Source organism: Mytilus galloprovincialis, chromosome 3 (genome assembly GCF_965363235.1).
Source record: "Mytilus galloprovincialis chromosome 3, xbMytGall1.hap1.1, whole genome shotgun sequence".
NCBI lineage: Eukaryota > Metazoa > Mollusca > Bivalvia > Mytilida > Mytilidae > Mytilus > Mytilus galloprovincialis.
Genome location: NC_134840.1, coordinates 92,547,006 through 92,568,266, shown reverse-complemented (window position 1 = coordinate 92,568,266; position 21,261 = coordinate 92,547,006). Strand labels below are relative to the sequence as shown.

Here is a 21,261-nt window from a genome sequence, read left to right as displayed (position 1 = left end):
ACTAATTTCCACTTCTACTTATGGTATTAAACATTGTGGTACAATTACACAGCAATTGAAATACTGATACACAACTTATTGTCCTGAAACTAAATAAATGCTTGTTCTGGGCCCTTTTGGGCCCCTAATTCCTAAACTTTTTGGACCATAACCCCCAAAATCAATCCCAACCTTCCTTTTGTGGCTATAAACATTGTGTTAAAATTTTAATGATTTCTATTAACCTAAACTAAAGTTATTATCTGGAAACCATCCGTCTTTGGACGATGCTGACGATGACAACGACGCCGTCAACAGTGATACCAATAAGTCCAAATTTTTTTTAATTTTTGCGGTTGTATAAAAATGAATATTATTAAATTGTTAAGGCATGGAAACTTCTCAACTGCAATTTGTCAAGTCATTAATTCTAAAAGATGGATTTCCAATCCTGAATTTAAATGATAGTTTACATTGTCAATTTTTTGGTATTAAAATCCTTGACATTTTGGCAGATGAAGAAAAATTGAACTTCCGCTTTAATCCAAACTCAGCAGGAATGGCCTTTCTACAAAAAGAAACACTTGCAACTTGTAAAACATTATACACAATTAATTTGTAGATTAACAAGTAGATAAATGGTTCTAACACAGAAATAGACTTATTTGTTTCAATTGTTGATAAACGATCATTTATAGAATTTAAAAAATAAAAACTTTGTATAAAATTTTTAAATTCATATCAGCTTAATGTTAAATTAAAAAAAAAAACAATTCAGAAAAATTTAAATTAAAATCTCATGTAAAGGAAGTATTTATTAAATTATTATCAAATATTGCCGTAAAGCGATCATGTTATGACATTCTGACAATATAGTGTGATACATTTGTCAACTGTGTCAAAACTACGTCTATATTCTTGATTCTAATAAATTTCAAAACTGAATTAAAGCTATCAGGCAAAATGATAAATATATTTAATAACAATAACAAAGCTTTAACTGCGACCAATCAACCAACTAAATGAGATCCTAATGCCCCATAAAAGTCATATTGAATTTCAAAACAACTTTAACCAAATAAATTTGGAAGGAACAAACAGTTTTCTATATTACAATAATGAGTTTTAGGTACAAGTTCTACAACAGAGGCTGATGAACACTATTCATATTTTTTTATTGAATCAAATTTACACAATCAAAACACTATCAGCTTGCTGAAAACAAACAAATATTGTGTCAAATACTGTGTTGGTTTGTTTTTTTATTATGCAGAAAAAATTGTTGAGTTTAGATTCATCAAATTTATAAATTTTATTACCAAAAATGCAACTTTCTTCTTTTGATTTTCCCGATTATGCATGCAATATTTACCACTGGATGTTAAACAAAGTACACTCAATCATTTCTCTAAGATATTAAAAAGTCTATGATGAAACAATGTGTTTGGATTGATCCTGTTCTAAATCAGATGTTTTCCAAGAAAGATCAGTGCCAATGAAATTTTTTGTTTGAGTTACAGAGCTATAAAGTATGACATAGTAGACTCCAATAAATGATGTAAGACAACATCAGTCATCCGTTATTGTCACTGCACCTTCACTTTGTCAGGCAACGAAAATAGTAATCCTTGAAACTTTTATATCTCTTTTTGAAAATGATTTGTATTTTGAGAACGATAACACATAGAGTAATGGTACTCACATGGAAATAAAGACTACTGTGTTTCAATTTGACACTAAAGGTAACATTTACAAAAAATAAAGGAAAAACTAGGTATAAAATTAAAGACTAATGTGTTTCAAACTTTCAACTTGTAGCTAAAAGTATTCCTAGGCTTAAAAGATCATTCACAGAATTCAAAGATAAAAACTTGGTATAAAATTTGCATTTTAAAATTCTGTGGATAATTTTTCAGAAATTCAAACTGAAGATATTTTTTACTTTATTAAGTGCAACAAATCATTCAGACATAACAGTTAAATATTACCCTTGAAAATTAAAATTAAAAAACTCATATAACTGGAAGAATTTACTTAAATAATGCCAAAAAGCGAACATTTTATGACATTCTTAGAGAAAATATTGTGGTAAATTTGTCAATGGTGTCAAATCCACTGTGTTACGTTAAAAAAACTTTATCCTATTAAAATCCAAATTTGAACTATGCTTTCAGGCAAAATGATTAATATATTTTATAACAATTCTCAAGCTTTAAATCTATGTATTAACCAACTGAACGAGATTCTGATGGATCATAAAAGTCAAAACAAACTTTAACTAAATCAAGTTAACAAATACATTTTTGACTTTCAATAATAAAAATTCTAATTGGCTAACAGCCGACTTTTTGAAAACTATCAAATGAGGCTGACAAATAATATTCGTTCTTTTTTATTGAATCAACTTATACAATCAAAACAAATTCAGCTAGCCTGAAAACAACAATTTTTTGTTAAATACATTGCTGTTTCGTTTATTTATTACGCAAAAAAATGTCTGATTTTGAGATGCGTCAAACTTTAATTTTACTACAAAATTCAATTTTCTTTTTTATCTGACATCTTCCTGAATATGTATGCAATGTTTACCACTGAATATTTAACAAGCAAAGTTTGAAACAGTTCTGTGATAAAAAAAAACCTTGTTTTAATTGATCCTGTTTTAAATGACAGACGCCTTTATCTAAAAAATTATTGCCTTTTTGTGTGCTGAAACATTGCCAAATTGTAGTAACATAATCAAAGCCTCTGTGTATATAGGTGTCCAGATTGCAGAATGGTGTAGTGAGCGTTCACACCAATCAGGTTTGTGTGTTTGATATCCCGCTCATGGCAACATGCTATAGACCCCAACCTTAAATGAACAGGATTGCCAGCTGAAGCTTCCTTACCTAGAATCCTGTAGTAGGGAGCATATTTTCAAACTACAATCTGATCAGTTCATAACCCCTTTTGGTGGTGTTTGTGGTTATTTAATGTATAAAATAAAACATTTTGGGAAGTTGTCTGTTGATATTTTTTCTATTTGCAATGACACTGCCTGTCTTTCTAAAACTGTAAAAAATAGGACAAACATTTCATGGGACAACCTCCTTTTCTTTTTTTTGAACCAGGGAAAAACAAGATTAACTGCCCAAGCATACAATATGGTTATATTTACTTAAATAGGATTTTTTACTTTTCATTCAATATCAATTTTCTTGAATTTCGTAGGTATGGGCTAACCACAAATTAAAATGTTCAAGGAATCACAAACTTTCCATTGCAGACTTTGGCAAAAGCATGAAATTAAATAGCTACAAAAGTGTTACAAAACTGGTTATAACCTACTTCACTTTTCATCATGAGATCATGTTTGGCCTTTTGTCCTCCGACTGTGGAATATACATCAATGTCCATTTCAGCCTCACTTTCATCGCTGGATTCATCTTCTAACTCTCTGTCAAAATGTATTAATTGTATATATATCAAATGTTATCTATGACAAAATAAAACTGGATTTGTCTGGGTTTTTTTCCCTAAGATAGGGCATGTTTGTGACACAAACGAAATTTATTACTTCTTGCATCGGTATAAATCGGCCAGAAAGATCTTCTAGTACTTATTGAGGTATCCACAAATCTAGGCACATTCTTTCAAAAATTTTGAACAAATGTTTACAGAACAACAGAACTTTGATAAAAGAAATACAAACTAAATGTGCTGTTATATCTTTTAATGTTCTTTAACCAATATCTTAGGGACGACATTAAAAGATCAATGTAAGATAAAAAACTTAATTCAAATTGTTTGGGGGTGGGGGGATTGAACTGCTGCAAGATGTGGTTATCCAACATTGATTTTTACATATATCGATATGGGTCAATCAACTTTTTCCAAATTAAGTTAAGAGGGGGATGGGGGGTTCAGTGAAATAACTATGGGAATTAAGTTTTTATCCTTCATTGAACTTTTGATGTCGTCCCTTATACACAAACATATATTAAATATATATTCGGGAATTAACTGACAATAGTATGATTGAATATCATCTGTTCAATAATTAGCTGAATAAGACCTTGTGGTCAGTAAATAACAACGCAATAAAAGCAATGATTTTACATTAACAAAAGACAAAAATAATTTTATTTCATATATCAATGGAGAATAAATTAGTACTAAAGGTTTAAAGCTTGCCTTTATGAGGAGATATGGATTACAATGGCTATTGGAAAGTCTATGTTTTGCTATGGAACACTCTTAATAATTGCCCAACAAAAACTAAAATAAGACTCTAAAGAGTCGTATAACCCTTTTAGGAACCAAAGTTTTTACGAAAGTTTAACTGAAACCTGGTCACTAGTTCAATCGAAGTTCAAACAAACGGATGAAAAACTAAACAACAAAACAATTATTATAACCCACCTGCTTTACTTGGGAGAGTTTTAACAACTATAACAACAGCACAATTTACCATAGGATGAGTATTAAATGCACAACACCATTTAGTAAAATTTACATTCCAAAAAACATAACAAGTTACAACTCTTAGCAATTTTTTCAACATGATGCCATTTTCAATCTTGATATTTTTTTAAATGTTCATAACAGATCAGATGTTCAGTGGTTGCCGTTTGTTGGTGTGGTTCATAGGTGAATTTCCCTTTTCTGGTTTTTCTTATATATTAGACGTTTGTATGGTTTTACACTAGTAATTTTTTAGCCTGTTACAGCTTGCTGTTTGGTGTGAGCCAGGCCTCTGTGTTGAATGCCGTACTTTGACGTATTGGTTTACTTTTACAAATTATGACTAGGATGGAGATTTTTTTTGTTGGCACTCATACCACATCTTCTTATATCTACTTTCATTACTAGAAGTAAAACTTCACCTGATTTTATATGTGTTTTTTTAAGATTAATAATACCATAGTACATCTGAGTTGCTAAGGGCATACAGCAGCTTTATATCACCTTAATTTGGCCGTTTGTTCATTTTTTGCGCTGGCTTTTGTGATTTTTGGGTATATAAAACCATAACCCATCTTCCTTTGCTAAGAACACACTTCAGCCTTATACCTCCTTTCTTGGGCCTTTTTTCTTGCTTCTTCATTTTCTTTGTCTTGTTTTTTCTTCATAAATTCATCCAATTCTGCTCCTTCCAACTTTACTCTCCTTCTTATCTGTTACAAAAAAAAACAATGTTACAAGATGACAAATGTAAGCAATTTTCATTAAATTTATAACAGATTTTGACTGCATACATTTTTCCAACACATCTCTAAATAATTGATATTCAACTTTAATATAAACAGTTATTATGTTACAAAGTTTAACATCGAAATATCAACTAGTATAGAGCAGAAAACATTTGTGATATTTATTAACTGTGACCTTCAAATGTAACCTTTTTGTACACTTTAATCTGGTATCTAAGTACTACTATTTCGTTACCATGATCATTAACATAAGGTTTTCTACCATATGCATGTGACAGACTATCTAGAAGTGATAGAAAATAACGCCAAGCTCTTACCATAAACTCCATGGGATAAAAAGAGTTGAGAGAAGCAGACAATTTTACACAGGGGTGTCTATTTAACTTAGTTTTTTACAATGACTTTCTTCTGTGTCCATCAATTTGACCATGCAAGAAAATTTGCCACTGGACTTTAAGCAACCAAAGCTCAATCAATCTTCTGTTTCCACCATACACATTCTAGTAGATTTGAATAATGTTCATAACAGAACTTTAACAGGTTTCTAAGTTAAAGAGCAGAAAGCATATGCCAGGAGTGGACTAAAAGACTGATTATGGGTAAAGCCCTATTTACTGTGAGATTACCTAACAGGTTTTGCACTCTCTGAATACTAATATGCCAAAACTCTCTTTCCAGTCTATTAGTACATCCAAAGATGTTACATGCTTTTTTGTTTCTATGATTTCTTTATATCACCAGAACGACAAAACATAACAATTTAACCTTTTCACATAAAACATGTCAGATAGGATTGAAAGTGAAGATTGACGCTAAATTAACCTAGCATGACCTTTTACAACTGTTTGAGATCTTCTTTTATATTTAACCCTTTTCTTTTCATGGATAGTCAATCAACAACTCAGTTTGAGTTTCCTGTTTATTTCTTGGCTTGTATTACATTTTGTATATACCAATGAAAGAATGAAGATTTAGTTTTTTTCATTAATTTCATGCACTGTTTCCTAAGGAAGTTGTCTTATCAGTCATGTGATCAATATCCCAGCATGCACTATAACAATGCAACATGTCATCTTTATCTTCCTCACTGCATGATAATGGTAATGATTTCTCCCCTTTATAAGTATATAAGATAATGAATTCTCCCTTAATACTTTGACTTTCTGAGCACAGGAGGTTATTTACTGTGAACATTTCCATAAATACAACAGAATTCAATATTTGACAGCCATGACGGATGCTGCAATCACCGATTTCTGAAATCTTACAAAATTTAATTAAATATAAAAAATTTGCTGATGAAGAGAAAAAAACTTTTCCAAAAGGTTAATAAAATGGAAGCAATCAGTAAACACCATAAAACTTGGACAATACTTCAAAACAAAAAGATTAAACAATGAAAGTTCAAGCCATTGACGCAGGTATCATTCAGTGATCTTAAATTTTATTGAAAGTTCAATAAAATGTAGGATAGAAAGCTTTATTTTCTCCAATGAATCCATATAACTTACAAAACCATAGCATAACTTTATTTAAGCATAAGAGGTCAGATTACCAGTTTTATCTTTCTTCTAAACAATAATTCTGTCAGCAGATTTTCTAAATAATCTTCTGTCATGGATTTCTATGGACTTTTGTACACAAGAGAGAACCCTGTAGTTCAGTGGTTGTCAATGGTTTTCTTGTTTGAATGGGCTAATATTTTGTCATGTCAAGAACTGATTATTGTGGTAAGGGTTTTGCTCATTTTTCAAAGGTCAGGTCATATGGTGACCTACAGTTGCTTAAACCACATCATTTGGACTAGTTTTAACTTATTGGCTATTTTATTACATCTTGTTTGGCATTTGGGCTTCAAGCATCTAGAAATAAGTCAAAACAGCAAAAACAGCCAAAAATATTCTCATTTTGATATCTTGTCAATTATATATAGAGCAACAACTTTACCAAATAAGATATTTTGCTACATCATGTATATAACACAGATATTCATTAAATTGAGAATAGAAATAAAGAATTCGTCAAAGAGACAACAACCTGACCAAAGAGCAGAAAACAGGCCAAGGCCACCGATGGGTCTTCAACATAGCAAAAAAAAAACATATATTATACATGTATCATTTGTATGTGTAAAACACCTTTGTAAGTTAGGTTGTTGCTTATATCTATAAAAAAAAAAAACATGTAGCCATTCCATTCAGTGGTTCTCTAGAAGAAGTTCAAAATGTAAAAAATTAACGATGATGACGTACGACGGATGCCAATGATGAGAAAAGCTCACTTGGCCCTTTGGGCCAGGTGAGCTAAAAAAATAGGAATTATTATTTTAAGTCCACCTCAACTTTTATGTGAACTAGAAAAATATCAAATGTCCAAACAATTGCAATATTTTTATTAATGCAACAATGTGACCTAACATGTTTGATTGGTTAATTGTGATTACATAGTGAACACTCACTAATTACATTTTGATTAGAAATCAACTGAAAAATGATTAAATTGCATGAGAATGTGAAAAAAAGTGAAAGATCTTTATTTTCAAGTTTGTATCAACACTAGTTCAGATGCTTCAATGTAAATATCATTTCAATATATGATATAGATTCCTTCATTTTTGTTCACGTTATGACCTCACGGAATTCACCCTCAATAATAAAGATTAAAAGATATTTCTGTATTAATGATCGGTATGATTTAATTGCCCGACAATATGGTGAACCTTTTACAAATTGCGAAAAGATAGATTTTAAAAATAAACTTTTGATAGATATATTGATCTGTTTGTTACGTTCTATGTAAAAGATTTGTCAAGTTTTTCGAGATAAGCATCTTCTTAAAATGATCCAGATTGTTGATGGATCACTGTGATTAATAGATTAAAAATTTATTTTAATATGACACGCTTCTTTCGCTTTATGAATAAACCCATGCTCTAAATCCAATAATTTTATTTTGCACATGCATATTTTGACTACTGCAGAATAATGAATTTTATCAAATTGGCATGCATTTAATATATTTCATTAACTTTCTTAAATAACATAAATAGTGATAAACATAAAATATATCACCACAACAAGTTGGTTACCCAAAAGATTTGAAATTATTGTGGTGGGGTGGGAGGGTTGATGTGGGTGGGGAAATGGTGGAATTTGGGGTCGTCAATGATATATTAATATAAATGCCTGCATTAATTTCTGAAATTTACAGTTTAATATTGTTAACATGTTCTGCCCTTACTGATGTGTCATTAGTGCATTTCATACAGAATTTGAGCGAATTAAAGTACAATACAATTATCATGAATACCAATACAATTACTTTATAGCACCAATTATTCGCCCATAAAGGGCATGTTACATATAGTGATTACAAATAGACATAACATACCTGCCAACTTTTCAAAATGTCCATGGGGGTTTTACGTGAAAGATGGTTCTTATAGTCCTACAAAACCTTGAAGGGGGCCTTCAAATATATTCTAATGGGGTTTTTTGGTTTCTTCGTGCTTTAACAAGCTCATAGCCATTGTTAAATTAATTGTTTTCTTTAAAATATTGAACAAAATTGCTCTTACAAAATTTCCACTTGGGAGTCTCCATGGGGGAAATCCCCCGCAAATAGTGACAGTTGGGGGGTATGCATAAGTATAAAAATAACAATTATGATAATGTTTATAATAATATGGATTTAATTATAGCAGTTATTTTCTTATTATATTTTTATAGTTTATGTAAATGTGCTTTTGAGACAACTGCAGCATACCAACATATGAAGGTAAATCCATAAAAGTGCTATGAAGACCTGTTGGTGACCTTCTGCTGTTGTCTGCTATATGGTTGGGTTGTTGTCTCTTTGGCACATTCCCCATTTCCATTCTCAATTTTATGGACACATATAGCACTTTACAGTTTAAACATATGGTTTTGTCTATCTTTAAATAATTTAATTCTGGATGGAACACATCTTCAGATTGGCTGAAAGTTTTTCTGTCTATCAGCTCTAAGACATAATTTCGTCATGTGACTCACAGTGACGTCATTAATGTTTTTTCCATGATTTCATCCAAAAAAAGAATTTAGGAATGGCTGTATTTTAACTGTCTATTAGAAATAACCTTAAAAATGCGATCACACTTTCAAATAACACACTTCACATGTTATTCAATGTGAACCACATTTTTTATGTTATTTTTTATAGACAGAAATTTTTTTAGTCATTTCTTATTGATCAGAATGACCTTAGAGGTGCTTTTTTTTAATAAAAACTTATGTTGTTTGGTTTCTGTACATCGTGTTTCAGTGATGTCTATTGTATTAATGTAATTCCCATTAATCCTCCCGGACCAATATGCATCATGTAAAAGGAAAATATTGGAATATTTGTCAACACAGTGTTAAACACACAACAACGAGCAAGGAATTAACTATTTGATTGAAATCTGACCCTGAACTTAATCTGACACTGCATAACACTCAAACGCTTAAAACCAAATCCTCAATTTCCATTCTAAATATATTCAAGCAATAAATACTGCTAACTAGCTGCAAGAATATGCAAAACAGGAACAAGAAAAAAGCATTAATACCGATCGTAGCATGTCTGAGCCATAAAAACCAAAAACAATATCCTACTGGGTGTGTGAAAATCGGAAAAAGTCTGTCGATATTGTCATCTTTTCTTTGATTCCTTACACGGTATTGACTAACGATGGGTTATCAAACGAGGTTTAAATTAATGATTACTTGGTGTGATCAATCATCTTATTTAAGATATTAATTACATCGAGGAAACAAGAGCCGTCTCTATTGTCATTATCAGCAATCGAAATCTGTGAGAGAAAAAAAACTCTAATCAAAAGTATATGTATAATTCTATAGGAATAAAAGTACACTGAAGGTTATTTAGAAAATGTAGAAAGTATTTTGAACAGAGCATTTGAGCTTAAACAATGGAAGGGGCAACCATTCATTTCAAAACAAAATTTTATTTTTTTATTTTATTTCTATTAAGATCGAACTAACAGAAAATAATCAGTAACATATTTTCAATAATTTTCAATATTTTGAAATAGCTCTTGATTAAATTAAAACTAAATTGATTATGTGTCCTCAAAACCACCCCCTAAAACCACATGGTTGCTAATAATTGCTAAGAATCTCTTTATTTCAACTTTGGTTGATTGTAATGTAAGTCATGTATTTAAATAGAACGTTTTGGATTGATATAAAGGGTCAAATTAATGATATTTATAATTCACTATAATAAAAAACATATTTCAGGTTTACATAAATATATCTATATAAAACTTATAAATTTACAAATATTTACAAGAAATAACCAAATTAATAGTATTCAATGTGAACATCCAAGGTTAATATCTATTTAATGGTTAGTACCATAACAATAAAAATATATGTAAATATTTATGCGTTTTTTAGAACATTTGTTTGTTTATTGATTCTGGCTCTGATCTCTATCTTAATGGCTTCATTACAAGAGTTTTAAATTAATTTTTGATATTTACTAACATAAAAACAGATGTTCTTCTTTGTAATACTTGTACATGAACATCAATTATATACACATTTAGAATATATTCATTTTGATCAATTGACTTTATCTTGGTTTTATTTCTTACAATCTTTGTAAACATATTTACGCAAAAAATATATTTTATTAATGTTTTTTTCTGATTTGCAAACAATGAAACACATTGCTCTATCTTATGTGGCAGAGTCTGGTCTTTTCATAAAAAGGCTTTTATTTTTCTAATTTCAATTTGGAGGCCTTTTATTGCTGACAATCCCGTATGAGCTTTGCTCATTGTTAAAGGCTATACAGTGACCTGCAATTGTTAATTTCTGTGTCATTTAATCTTTTGTGCAGAGTTGTCTCATGGGCAATCATGTCACATCTTCTTATTTTTATACTAGATTTATGCTATCACAAGTTTGAATTTTTGGCTTTCCATAATTTCGGTATGGAGCTTACTTCATGAAGCTTTTTTTCTTATTCAATTGTTGTTTGCATAGTAATTGGTATGATATTCATTTCTACCAGAATTTTCTGTATATTCAGTTGACAAAAATTTGCTGTAGTTTGAGAAAAATTAAACAGTTATTTCATAGGATTGGTGTTTTTCTGCTTTTAGAGAGGGGTTATAAAAAAAAATTTAGTCCCTCATTGCTGGTAGATTTTTTGAAGTTATTAACTTAAGAAGAATTATATTTTATAGAAAATTATCAAAACAAATCCATCAATTAAATTCTTTTTTCTGAATGAAACTTTGACGTCAGTTGATAGTATAACATTTAAGATAAACATAAAAATTCTCGTTTCTTTCCCCATTTAGCAAATATCACTTTAACTTTTTCTATATATCTCTAGTGTAATCAATTGTTCTGTAAAGTTATTGGCATTTCTCAATAATTTAATCAAATACATTGTTTCCTAGAAACAATTTAAAAATTACAACACCATTCAAGAAAATTTTGCACTTAATATTTTTCATTAAATTTTGAAGTCATTGATTCATGTGACCTCAATGAGTTTTGTCAGTGCAGAAATGTTAATTATTATTTTATTCAAAAATTGTGTAAATTTGTTTTATAAATCTAGGTTTAAGATAAATTTGCCATAATTAATTAATTCCTTTGATTTGATTTATTGCATGAATCCTGGGGAATATTATCCAGAGTAGATAATCCAGTATCTGAACCAAATTTAATATGACAGGATATATAACGGATTATAAGCTAACATGAATATATTATAACTGGTCTTCATGACTATTAAAAAAAGGTTATAAAAAAGTTTTGAAAGATACCTGCAGAGGGGTATTCAAACTCGTAAGTCAAAAATAATAAAACAACACCATGGCTTAGAAATAAGAAGACAAAAAAAACAATAGTGCAAAAAACACAGCAAAGAAAACTTAAGACTGAGCAACACCAACCCCACCAAAAACTTGGGGTAATCTCAGGTGCTCCGGAAGGGTGATCAGATCCTGCTCCACATGTGGCAGCCGTCGTGTTGTTAAAAGTTTCAATTAAACAGAAGAAATGAAAATCACAAAAGCTGTTTTTTTTCTGTGATTCAAACAATTACAAAATATGTGGTATTTCCAAGGTGCTAGTCAAAAAGGAACAATAACTAGAAGTACTCTGTTTCACAGCTAACAATCACTGAAGCATGACATATACCAGTATGTACTTACTTCCATAGTTACAGTTCTGTTCTGAGGATTCTCTATGAGGTATCGGGCTAATGTTCCAGGTGATGTTCGATTGGTCAATATAATGCTGTTTCTGGCACTGCCACACCATGCTAAGAATAGATCTCGGGAAAATCCACATTGCAAATCTGGCACACTGGCAAGCACAACCTGAAAATAAAATTAAAATTTTATACAATTCTTTTCTGAATATATCTTAATTGACTTTAATTTTATTTCAAATTAGACAATAACTTATGAGTTCTGTAAAACCGTTTGCATAAATGCAAATTATATTTCTAAAGTGTACCCAAGTTAACCAAATAAATATACTTCTACTAGACATTGGTCTTAAATCTTTTATGGTATTCATTTGGTATGTATATATATATGTCTAACTTGTCACAAGGTCTGAAAGCCCGATTATCTATGTTAGTTTAAAACCATTACTTTCCCCTGATATACCCTTTAAAAAAGATATTGCAAGATGCAGCAACCAAATAATTCTTTTTTATTTGCTTTTAAATTAACTGTCTGCACAATTTATTATGTCAATATTTTTAACGAAAACAGTTTTTCCATGAGAATGAACAAGTGAAACTGCGAGCTACTGCTCACTGATGATACCCCCGCCGCAAGTGGGTAATATTAATAGTGTAAAAATATGCAAGTGTTCGTTAAACAGGAAGTTGTCGAGTGATGAATCTGAAAACGCATCACACGGTATAGCTGACTTATATAAATCCTGAAACCAAATTTCAGAAATCCTTGTATTGTAGTTCCTGAGAAAAAAATGTGACGAAAATTTTCAACTTGGCTATCATGTGTAAAATCATACATGTGTTCGGTAAACAGGAAGTTGTCAAGTGATCAATCTGAAAACGCATCACACGGTATAGCTGACTTAGATAAACCCTGAAATCAAATTTCAGAAATCCTTGTATTGTAGTTCCTGAGAAAAATGCGACGAAAAATATTCATGGGACGGACGGACTGACGGAAGGACAGACAGAGGTAAAACAGTATACCCCCCCTTTTTAAAACGGGGGTATAATAAATGAAATGTCGGTTATAAAAATATTTTAGCGAAAACAGTTTTTCCATGAGAATGAATAAATGAAATGTTGGTTATAAAAATATTTTAGCGAAAATAGTTTTTCCATGAGAATGAATAAATGAAATGTCGGTTATAAAAATATTTTAGCGAAAACAGTTTTTCCATGAGAATGAATAAATGAAATGTAGGTTATAAAAATATTGAAGTGAAAACAGTTTTTCCATGAGAATGAATAAATGAAATGTCGGTTATAAAATTTTTTTAGCGAAAACAGTTTTTCCATGAGAATGAATAAATGAAATGTCGGTTATAAAACTATTTTAGCGAAAACAGTTTTTCCATGAGAATGAATAAATGAAATGTCGGTTATAAAAATATTTAAGTGAAAACAGTTTTTCCATGAGAATGAATAAATGAAATGTTGGTTATAAAAATATTTTAGCGAAAACAGTTTTTCCATGAGAATGAATAAATGAAATGTCGGTTATAAAAATATTTTAGCGAAAACAGTTTTTCCATGAGAATGAATAAATAAAATGTCGGTTATAAAAATATTTTAGCGAAAACAGTTTTTCCATGAGAATGAATAAATGAAATGTCGGTTATAAAAATATTTTAGCGAAAACAGTTTTTCCATGAGAATGAATAAATGAAATGTCGGTTATAAAAATATTTAAGTGAAAACAGTTTTTCCATGAGAATGAATAAATGAAATGTAGGTTATAAAAATATTTTAGCGAAAACAGTTTTTCCATGAGAATGAATAAATGAAATGTCGGTTATAAAAATATTTTAGCGAAAATAGTTTTTCCATGAGAATGAAAAAATGAAATGTCGGTTATAAAAATATTTTAGCGAAAACAGTTTTTCCATGAGAATGAATAAATGAAATGTCGGTTATAAAAATATTTAAGCGAAAACAGTTTTTCCATGAGAATGAATAAATGAAATGTTGGTTATAAAAATATTTTAGCGAAAACAGTTTTTCCATGAGAATGAATAAATGAAATGTCGGTTATAAAAATATTTTAGCGAAAACAGTTTTTCCATGAGAATGAATAAATGAAATGTCGGTTTTAAAAAAATTAGACAACAACCCAACATCCATACACTTCTTCCAAATTTATTTAAGGAAATCAATCAATTAGTTTCCTCCTCTATAATCCTCAATTACACCACAAATCTAGTAAAATTAATTTCATGAGAAATTGTACAAGTGAAATTAAAAAGAATGAAATTAAATGTCAATCCATCTTTCAGCACACTGTGTCTGTCATTATTCATGAATAAAAGCAAGATTCTATAATCAACTTTACACAAAATGCAACTCATTACCATTCTGTGAAGTTTTAATACAAACAATTAAACTGTGAATTGGAAATTTGATTTACAAATATTCATAAGCTTAAAATTTCAAAGTTATTAACCTAATATAATAGTACAATTAACAGTGACGGAATAACTGCGTAAAATATCTGAGCAGTAAAGCTTTGAAAAATAAAGGCCAATTTTTAAACTGAACAAATCCGACTTTGGAACTCAATTTTCGTTTTAAAACCTTATCAAGATTAATTGAGAATATTAACCTAAATTTTGTAAAACAAATTAAGAAAATCTCAATGCAAAAGCGGTTAAAATTTCAACAGATAGACACGCATTTAAAATGTCATTTGTTTTGGTATTATCAATCTGATTTTAAAGGGAACCAAAATTCATTCAAAGTTTTTTCAACATTGCTATTATTGAATTCTGAAAGTATAAATGGTATCTTCATATTAAGCTATAATTCATCCAGAGTCTCAGAAATCCACATACTCATATACATTACTGATTCTACAGGAAATAACATTCTCACAAGAACATTAACATTGGTTGACAAAACTCTGTATTGAGTCCTGACAACACTTTCTATGCATCATAATTTATCATAATGCTTTGTCCTGTAGACTAATACTAATTTTATCATTATTTCCTGCCATATCAGAGATACAATGTAGTAAGCAGTATGTAGTATGAAAGAGGGAAATCTTTTGGAATAAGAGGAGTAAATAAGAAGAATAAAAGTAAGATTTTTTTTCTTCTTAATTTTATTTTTGAATGAAAAAGTTGAGAGAAAAAAAGGATGAAGCCAATAACATGGCAATACCAAATAGCAAAAAAAAAATCTAGAACAAATGTATTTTCTACTCAGCCCTGTACTTTTGTAATATTCCGACCTGACACATTAACCTCAACACTGTCAATCATCCAGGTCTATCAATTTTTAATGACAATTTGATAGAACAGTTAATTTTATCAAGCTAACTGCCTAGAACTTATTTATTTGATAATTAATCTCAATGAATGACAACAGAACAGCAAACACATTGACAGCGTAGCGACTACTAAACAACAGAAATATTGGACAATTTATTCGTAAACATCTAACTATACTGTCCATCATGTGCTAAACCAGTATAATAGACTCTTGGAGATTATAGACTTGTGTGTATTTTTTCCGGTAATTTTTCCCACCGGAATAAATTAGCAGCCGGAATATTGAAATTATGACTTAAACTGGAATTTAAAGCTACAGTAACCTATTCAATTATGGACATAGTCTACCTCATAAATATTAATTAACATTGTAAAAAGTCAAGATAATACAACCCTGTTAGGTATGAATATAAAACATATATACAATGGTCAGACTAACGTTGTGATAAGTAACCACAGAGGACAGCCCAGTGATGATAGGTGTCAAATATCTTGAGTTTATATGGTCATGACACTTTGAAACATCATAAGTCGATCTAAAACTGTGCAAAACCAAAAGGTCAGAATAAGGAAGTAAAAAACACAATTTACAAACTTATTCTGTAAATTGATGCTTATACATTTTGTAATAAATCTTAAATTAACTCCTTTTGTCATATTGGTGTTGCTTAAACAGTTATTGTGTTTGGCTCTTTAAAACTATTGGTGGTTATTTTACAAACTTAATATGTAAGTTTCAGTCATTTAATTAACTTTGAAAAGTCAACAAATATGTACAAAAGGAGACAGCAACCCAACAACAAGAAATCCCAATAGAGATTGGAGGACAAAATAGACAAGTTATAGTTTGTCAAGCTATCAGACTAATCAGGGTGTCGTAACGAAATTGTATTATGCTGAATATAACCATGACTGAGTTATTAAAGTTCATGTGACAGACATTGTATGGAATTGAAGTTAAAATTTTGTCATGGTAGCCCAGAGCTTTAACTTTGGTAGCCAATTTATGAAGCCATGTACAAGAAAATAGGATTTCAGTAGCCCAAACTAAATTTTAAGAGCCATTGGCAAGAGAGCACATGCTAATTTCTGAAAAGACAAGCCCTTGAGAAGTTTACAAAGGAATACTGCATATGTTGGTATGGGGTTAATAGTTTCTGTACTTCATTATCAAACAGCAAGAAGAGTTACGGTACATAATTGTTTCATTTCTCACAAAACTTCAGCAATAAAGCATTAAATTGTTGTTTACTTCCAGTCCATCGTCCATCCCATACCTCTGATTTCTTAAGATAATTAATCAAAATTGAGATAATAAATTAATATTAAACTCCTAGTTATTTATGCTTTAAGTTTGTTTCTACAGTTCATGACACTTGACTTTTAGAAATCATTAGCAATGATGCTCTCTACTTATTCAAGATGGCTTTAATTACTAAGTATCCAGTAAACTTATATTGTAAACTTCAGATATTGTTCCCATAATGGAAAGCAGATTTTCTAAGTTCACACAAGAAGTCAAGGCTACTATAATATCTCAATAAAATATGTCGGGTCTGTCTCATTATTGTCTTAAGTAATATAGATCAGGAGAGTCTTAATGACAAGAGAAATACTATAAACCTTGAAAGCAATACTATTGGTAGTATGTTATGTTATGATCCAATACTTTAAATCAAGGTATCTAGATTCTGTGGTATACAGGGAGAATGACAGATCAAAAATAGTTAAATTAAGGCAAGGCATACCATATGATAGTTTATTGATGTGAAAATCACATAAATCAATTACAAATACTGTAAACCAACTTATTTTCGCAGATACTTTATTTCGCGTTTTACCTTTTCTGGTCTATTTCACGGCTATTTAATTTCACGATTTTCTAATTTCTTGATATAGTTTAATAAGGAAAGATCTAAGTTTTACATATTCGCGACGATTTATATTCGCGTTATTTTTCTAATCGTGAAAGTCGCCAAAATAAGTTGGTTTACAAATAGACAAATCAAGGTAAAAAGCAAAAACTGAGGGAATCCCATGAACTCAAAAAGAAGTCAGAGCGATGTGTCAACAGAGTACCCCATAGAAAAAGATGACAAAATTCCAGTGGAATTCCACTGGAAAGCCACTGGCAAAATCAGTGGATTAACCACTGGATTCCAGTGGAATTCCAGTGGAATCCAGCGGTAAAAAATGTCTGGCATTCCACTGATCTACTGGAATTCCACTGATTTACCAGTGGTAACTCCAGTGGAATGCAACAAGTTCCAGTGGAATTCCAGTGGTATTTTCTCTGGCATTCCACTGATCTACTGGAATCTTCACTGGTAAATCAGTGGAATTTCAGTAGATTCCACTGGAATTATCACTGGTAAATCAGTGGAATTCCAGTAGATTCCACTGGAATTATCACTGGTCAATCAGTGGAATTCCAGTAGATCAGTGGAATGCCAGACAATTTCTCTCCAGTGGAATTCCAATAAAAAATTGTTGTATTGAATAATTTGCGGTCACAGTACTTGTTTTGGAAATTAGGGTTTCAGTAAATCATGCATCATGCTAACTCACAGTTTAACAAAAACAACCATAAATCTTTGTGGTATGATCATTCTTTAATCTTCACTATAAAAAATTCATTTCTACTGAAAGTACAAATATAATGAAGCAATTATAATATCCACACTATAAAAATTATACTGCATGAAAATTCCAATTTAAATAAAAAACTAAAAAGTTATGAGACATAGGATCAGCGTTTTCTTCAGAAAATTTGTTCAGATGGGGATATAATCACAAGCCCGCCTTGTTCTTAAGTTGTATTAAAGAATACACCATTTTTGAAGGGGCATTAATTGAGAGGGATCTCCGTCATCCCTTGCTCTGAAGAAAACCCCTGAGGATGCCCCTATTTTTTTCTACACCTCTGAAACCGCTTGGCCAATTGGAACCAAACTTGGTCACAAAAGTCTTTGAGCGGTCCCATTTCAAAATTGTATCCGTCATGTCCACACATGATCCAAGATGGATGCCATTTTGGGAAAATGTATTCAAAGATCTCCTCTTCTGAATCTACTGTACCAGTTGGAACCAAACTTGGTGACAATGGTCCTTAGGTGGTTTTCTTTAAAAATTGTATCCGACATGTCCACACCTGATCCATTATGGCCACCAGCAGGGAACATAGTTTAACATTGGACCCTAGGGGAAAAGATTGCTCATTTTGTTCCAATTTGTCAAAAAACATGGACGGTTGCTGCTGTTGGGTATCCAACAGGTTACCAGGTGTGCGGCTCCAGGCTCCAGGGAGCCTCTGGTTTTAGGCCTTATATATATTGTTTGTTCAATTATTACACGTTAATTTTGTATTTTTTTATTTTGTAATTAGAAATGTACATATGTCATTTGGGATCTATGCATTGTATCAGTATTTATGTTTATAATTCATATAGATTTACTTAAATTATATAAATTTAAAAAGGGAATGTTGTTTGTTATATATTATATTGTTTGTTCAATTATAACTTAATTATATGTACATTTAAAATAAGATATTTTTTTTTCCTTTTGATAGTCCCCCTGCGAAATGATTATGAATAATTCATGAATGTTCATGGATGATTCATGAATGATTCATGAACACAATTCATGAATTGTTCATAAAAGATTCATGAACAGTTAATGAACTAGACATGAACTACAAATGGACATGCATGTTCATGAACCAGTGAATAATGAACTATTCATGAACAGAAAGTGTTCATGAACTCTTTGGTTCATTAAAGTTCATGAACAAAAATAGTTCTTGAACTTTTATTATTCATGAATTGTTCATGATTTTATAGTTCATGAACACGCTTGTCCATTTGTAGTTCATGTCCTGTTCATGTATAGTTCATGAATTTTTTATGAATGATTCATGAATTTGTTCATGAAATATACCAGTCCATGAATCATTCATGAACACATGAACTACTGTGTTCATGAACTGTTCATCAGTAATTTAATTCATGAACATTGTTTGTCCACTTGTAGTTCATGAACTGTTCATCTAAAGTTCATGAAATTATTAAAAAGGATTTTCTTGAATATTCATTTTTGTGTTATTATCATAAGTAAACTTCTCTTCCTGTCTGTAATTGAAATTGCTGGACTTCCAACTAGAAATGCTACATAACATCTTGGTGAAGTTGTTCTGCTTGAAATTCTTCCCAGTTGAACAGATCTTTTAATCAATAAATGCATCTAAGTTTCCCCCTGCAAAATCAAAAATCACTCCACAAAGAATCAAAAGTCCTTGATATTTGTTTTAAATAAACACTCAAGATTAAACAGTTTCTAACAGGTATAATACAATGTAATAATTTAATTTAATAATTGTTGTTTTTATTAAAATATCAATAGAGTAAGATTAATAACATGAATACTACTTGCCTTTTCATGACATTTCAAATACACCAGTTATCGCTATTCCCGGCTGACCCGTCCGCTTGAACTTTTGACGTCAACAACAATCACTTTTCCATTGTGGCGTCAGACATTTTGTTTTATGACGTCAAAATTTTACGGGAACCTGTGTGATTTCCAGCAATGGCGGACAAATAGCGATAAGGTGTATAATGTACCCCCCCCCCCCCCCCCCACCCCTTTCCCCTTTTAATTTGCCCACACACAATCATAAGAATGGCTGAAGCATGAATTATGTTTACCTTGAAATAAAATATATTGTACAAATCTATCAGTTATTCCTGAATGGAAAACATTAAACCAACACTGTAAAATGTAGAGTGGGGTGCTCATTTTCGCCGGGGACACAATTTCGCCGTTTAAGGATTTTGAGGTGTAAAAACTTCAAAGGATGGCTGAAATGGAAGAAATGGACCCGTAAATTATATTTTTATAACAAATATAATATTTTTTTAAACTGAGACAAAATTGCGGCTCCTACCGAAAATGACCGAAAAACGGACAACGATTTTCGGAAAATTTCCTGAATAAAAAATACGATTTCAAAGAAGTATTTCTAAGTAAATATTTGACTGAATGCCCTAATTTTGATTTTTTTATACCTTTGAAATGTCTGCTATTCATCCATAATGCAATTGATTTGATAAAAATTGTTAAAAGCTGCGGTTATTTGGTTTTAAATAGATGTGTAAAAACGGCGAATATGTGTCCCCCATTGACAAAACATCCGGAAATTTCAAACCCCCTTTAATCTAACTTTTCAGATGATTTTCTTAAAACAAACCGGTTTTCAAGCTTCAGTATATTTTGCATTTGAAGTTATCTTCATATAGAAATATCAGTATACTTCAAAAACATTTAGACCTGAACATAAACTGTAGAAAACATGGAAAGATGTGGCGAAAATGAGCACCCCACTCTAAAGGTTACTTTCACTTTCTGGTGTTTTATATTTATTATAATTAATCAATAATTATTATAATGCTTCAACAAATAGTTATTCAGCAAAAAAAAATAATCAAAAATATATATAATTTACTTATCTGATAACAAATCTGCTTTATTTTGACAGCTATATTACTTCATCTTCATTT

At 30.6% G+C, this 21,261-nt stretch overlaps 1 protein-coding gene across 1 annotated transcript in view; it reads right to left on the bottom strand.

Annotated features, from left to right (window-relative positions):
* The window catches only part of LOC143069397 (cleavage and polyadenylation specificity factor subunit 2-like), a 178,460-nt gene that overhangs the window by 52,131 nt on the left and 105,068 nt on the right, over positions 1-21,261 (bottom strand). The window contains exons 10-12 of the mRNA XM_076244014.1: positions 12,394-12,561; positions 5,035-5,138; positions 3,310-3,418 (exon numbers count right to left, since the gene is read on the bottom strand). Coding sequence (XP_076100129.1) covers positions 3,310-3,418; positions 5,035-5,138; positions 12,394-12,561 — 381 coding nt within the window. The remainder of the gene's footprint in view (positions 1-3,309; positions 3,419-5,034; positions 5,139-12,393; positions 12,562-21,261) is intronic.